This window comes from Arachis ipaensis, chromosome B03 (assembly GCF_000816755.2).
Source record: "Arachis ipaensis cultivar K30076 chromosome B03, Araip1.1, whole genome shotgun sequence".
NCBI classification, from domain to species: Eukaryota; Viridiplantae; Streptophyta; class Magnoliopsida; order Fabales; family Fabaceae; genus Arachis; species Arachis ipaensis.
In genome coordinates this window covers 11262707-11266735 of record NC_029787.2, presented here as the reverse complement: position 1 = coordinate 11266735, position 4029 = coordinate 11262707, and the positions used below count along the sequence as shown (strand labels likewise).

General features: G+C 34.4%; 2 protein-coding genes across 2 annotated transcripts in view; both read left to right on the top strand.

Moving 5' to 3' along the window:
• The window catches only part of LOC107629546 (phosphatidylinositol N-acetylglucosaminyltransferase subunit C), a 38822-nt gene that overhangs the window by 8956 nt on the left and 25837 nt on the right, over nucleotides 1–4029 (top strand). The window lies entirely within an intron of this gene.
• On the top strand, nucleotides 90–3151 carry LOC107629540 (putative disease resistance protein At3g14460). Its single transcript, XM_016332357.2, has 2 exons — nucleotides 90–2146; nucleotides 2860–3151. The coding sequence occupies exon 1, from the start codon at nucleotides 230–232 to the stop codon at nucleotides 2141–2143; it is 1914 nt and encodes a 637-aa protein (XP_016187843.1). The 5' UTR covers nucleotides 90–229; the 3' UTR covers nucleotides 2144–2146; nucleotides 2860–3151.

The following is a 4029-nucleotide window of genomic DNA, read 5'->3' as shown; positions in this document are numbered from 1 at the left end:
ACTAATAATAATATAACTAAGGGTAGTATTGAAAATACAAAAATATAGCACTTTTCTTCTTATTTTCTTGCTTGTGATGGAAAGAAAATTTTGTCAATGGAACCATACAAAAATTTTATTTCCTTTCTATTTTCTTTCATAATCAAACAAAGGAAAATATCATTTTCCATCCATTTTCTTTCCACCAATTTTCTATCAAACCAAACAATGTGTTAGGGTTTCTTTCGCTATGTGCCTTTGCTTCTGCAGCTGCTTCTCCTTCTGGAACCACCATCTTCTTTACCAGAATCTACGCACACACCCCATGGACTCGAATCCCAGTTCTAATCAGCCGAAACCAAGAGCTGTTCCAAAGGAAGTTATTCCTCCTGACACACACGAGACTCTGCCTCCGCGGGTGGGGAACATTTCAAGGGATCTCGCGGATCATATTCCTATCCATTCAAGAAAATCCTTGCCCACAATTCGAGATACGATTGGACTGTCTCCAAGATCACCATCTGATGCGACCATGCCGTTCCCTTCTACTACCGGACCGAGAAGTAGAAAGGCTGTGAAATTAACACAGCTCAAAGTTAATCTGGACAAGGATGTTTCTCCTTCAGCATCCTCTCCTCCGTTTGCAATTCACTCTGAAAGAAGCACCGCTGAACAACATGTTGATCTTCTTCCTTTTATTTCTCACTGTTCTCTTTTTCCTCTCGGTTATGAATTTTCCAAACAAGAATTAATTTCCTTATGGGCAGCTCAAGACCTCTTTACCGCTTCTTCTAGACAGGTGGAGAATCAAGTGTTTGCTTCGTTGCTATCTGATGAAGTTGTTCTTCCTTCTAGGTTAGATCCATCTATGGGTGTTTTCCGCACTTTCCTGTATAAAATCAACCAATCCAAATTAAAGTTTTCTGCAGAATATGCCAGAGTCTTTGATGGAGACATTGATGGTGTCTCCGACGATGTTAAGCATTTGTCCTTAGATGCTAAAAGCATCAAACATGTTGGTTTTGAGTCATTGGAAAGATTTCGAAATCTGGAAACGCTGTTCGTTACTCCCACACCTGACTTTTATGCTCATCAAGTCCCGCATGATCTTTTCTTGAGGCTTAAGCACTTGAGGGCATTAAATTTTAGTAGAAGTCATATTTTGGAACTACCTAGTTCCTTGGGGAACTTGAAGTTGCTTCGATATCTTGATCTCTCCTTTACGCCCATCAAAAGATTGCCTGATTCAATTAGTAGTCTTTCTAATTTGCAGACTCTAAGGTTGAAGAATTGTTTTAAGCTAGATGGGTTGCCCGAAGAGATTGGGAAGCTCACCAGTTTGATGCATCTTGTTTTTGACATTATTGGAGGATCGGGTTCTATGCCTCATGGGATAGGTAACCTGACTAGTCTTCAGACTTTGTCCAAATTCGTTGTTGGTAAGGATGATGGTTGTAGGATTTTAGAGCTGAAGGATCTGGTTGATCTGACTGGATCATTATGTATTTTAAGAATGGAAAACATCTCGAGTTTTGAGGAAGCCCAGGAGGTTGATTTGAGTAATAAGAAGCTGCTTAGTCTAGAACTAATATGGACTACCTCACGGGAATGTGATGCTGTTAAAGAAGAACAAATCCTTCAATATCTTCAACCTTCTTTGGATCTTGAAAAGTTAGAAATAACAAGTTATGGAGGTTTTAAGCTTCCAAATTGGATTTCTGATCCATCCTATGCCCATCTAGTTGATATGGAACTTTATAATTGTATGAATTGTGAATGTCTTCTACCCATTGGTAAATTGCCATCTCTTCGCTTTTTGTGGATCGACGGAATGGACAAGCTTGAAAGAATAGATGAACACTTTTGTCGGGATGGAGAAGATCAACTATATCATGCATTTCCAAAGTTGGAAACACTGTCAATTCAATCCATGCCTCAATTGAAAGAGTGGACAGGAGTAGAAAATGGAGACTTTCCATGGTTGAATAAACTTGAGATAAAATTTTGCCCTGAACTGCACTCACTTCCAGTGTTGTCTAGCCTCAATTCTCTTAAGCGTTTGGAATTGAGTTATTGTCCAAATATCAAGTACTTGAGAGAGATAGCTCATGTCCCCAATGTATTTATTGACGGGAAGAAATCACTCGTACATCTTAAGTCTTAACCTGTTAGAACTTTGTTATTTTTTTCCTTATATATATATTTGGGATTCATCTTTTTATCTTTTCTTTTAATAATGTTTTGCATTCCAAGCAAACAACTACCTAAGCTAAGCTGTAATTGAGATATTTAGGTTTGTTTTAATTTATATTACTGCCTTGTTCAGATGATGCTTGCCAACTTGTATTAACTTGGTTTCACCAATTAGTGTACTTATTTCTGATTTCCTTGTATATTCGTAATTTATAATATGAATATTTAATCTAATGAAGCATTTAGCTTGCTAGGACTCTTTAGTATTATCAAATTTAGAGAAGACTTAAATAAGATTTTGGTCTCTGTAACATTAGCAAACTTTGGTTTTTGTCCTTATAGTTTTATTTTATTTTTAAAGGGGACAAAAATTTATTTAAGCTTTTAGAAAAATTATTTTCTAGATTTGAGCACGACATGAATGAGGCTGACCCTAGTTTAAGTAGTTGCATCTCTACACAAAAATTTATTTAAGCTTTTAGAAAAATTAGTTTTCATACATTGCATGATATGATTTATTTAGCAGACACATCTAGGGGAAAAAGTTTTGTTGTGCTTGTAGCAACTCTGCATGTTGTATGGAGTTCCAGTTCTACACAAACTTTAACATTGTAGAAGTAAACTTGAAGGCTCACAGACTCTGTTGTTGAAAATTTTCATAGAACTTTTCTGCTGAACTTATTGCAGGTTGCAGAGGACTGGTTAGTTGTTAGGGATCATATGAGACAATAAATTTCATGTTTCACCAAGAACTTTCAGATTTATCCGCCTTTGGTGCCGAGGTTGGTGATAGGAATTAGGGAAGTCCTGTAAAGCATTTTGGCCTGGTGCTACAGTGTGGGGGAGTCTGTCTATGACTCTATGTACCTACTTGAGATTTAAAGCCGAACTATTAGTATAATCTCATCGTATTTTTTACTCTTCTAAGAGTAAAAAATTTGGAGTGTGTTCCATTTATCCTGAATTTCATGTTCTAGCTGCTAAAAATTGGTCAATTATACGATGCTTCTTATTCCTCAACCTTATCACTTTAAATTAACTAACAATGCTACTCCTCTATTATATGAGTTGTTGTACACTATTTTGGTGTGTGATTTAATTGCCATTAGTTATACAATATTTTGAAAGTATTATTATCAACTAGGGACTGATAATAACCATTTATAAAAAAACCACGTTACTTATTCGGTTATTCCTCAATCCTGTTATTGACAATAGTTTGGAAGTATTTTGGGCCTTGTTTTTGTAAATTAAGTCCAACATTTTCTATATTTGGGCCTATATTACATGATAAAACTACAAGGACTAAGTTCAAAAACAAATCTACAATTCCGTCACTTGCTTTTTGTTTAAAAAAAATATATTTCTCTAATGTAGTACATTAATTGATATTATTATAATTATTATTATTATTGTTATTATTGTTACTTTTTATGACTAACACATTTTTAACAAAAATGTTTTAGATCTTTTAATGAAATTGTTTTTAGAAATGAACAAGTAATTTAAATTTACAGTATTTCTTTTATTAGTGATGTTGACACATGTAGAGAATTTGGGTTTTGAATTCTCTTTGAACACACGTGATGATCATATGAGTGTGATAGTCATGTAAAGATTAATTACTTGTTTATCATATTTCAAAGTGACTCCCATAATTTTTACATATTTGTAATTTATCCTGGTCTATAAAAGACCTTAAAATACTTTCCTCATACTAGAAGCTTTCAATATATTTTAGTTTTTCACAATATCCTTTAGTCCAATTCAAAAATAAAAAATTAATTTACTGTGCTACTGAGTCTATTAATACAAGGTATGCTTTGAATTAGATCACTTATTTAAGCGAATTAATAA

Coding starts and splice junctions, on each gene's coding strand:
- LOC107629540 (XM_016332357.2), top strand. CDS start 230: ATGTGCCTTTGCTTCTGCAGCTGCTTCTCCTTCTGGAACCACCATCTT.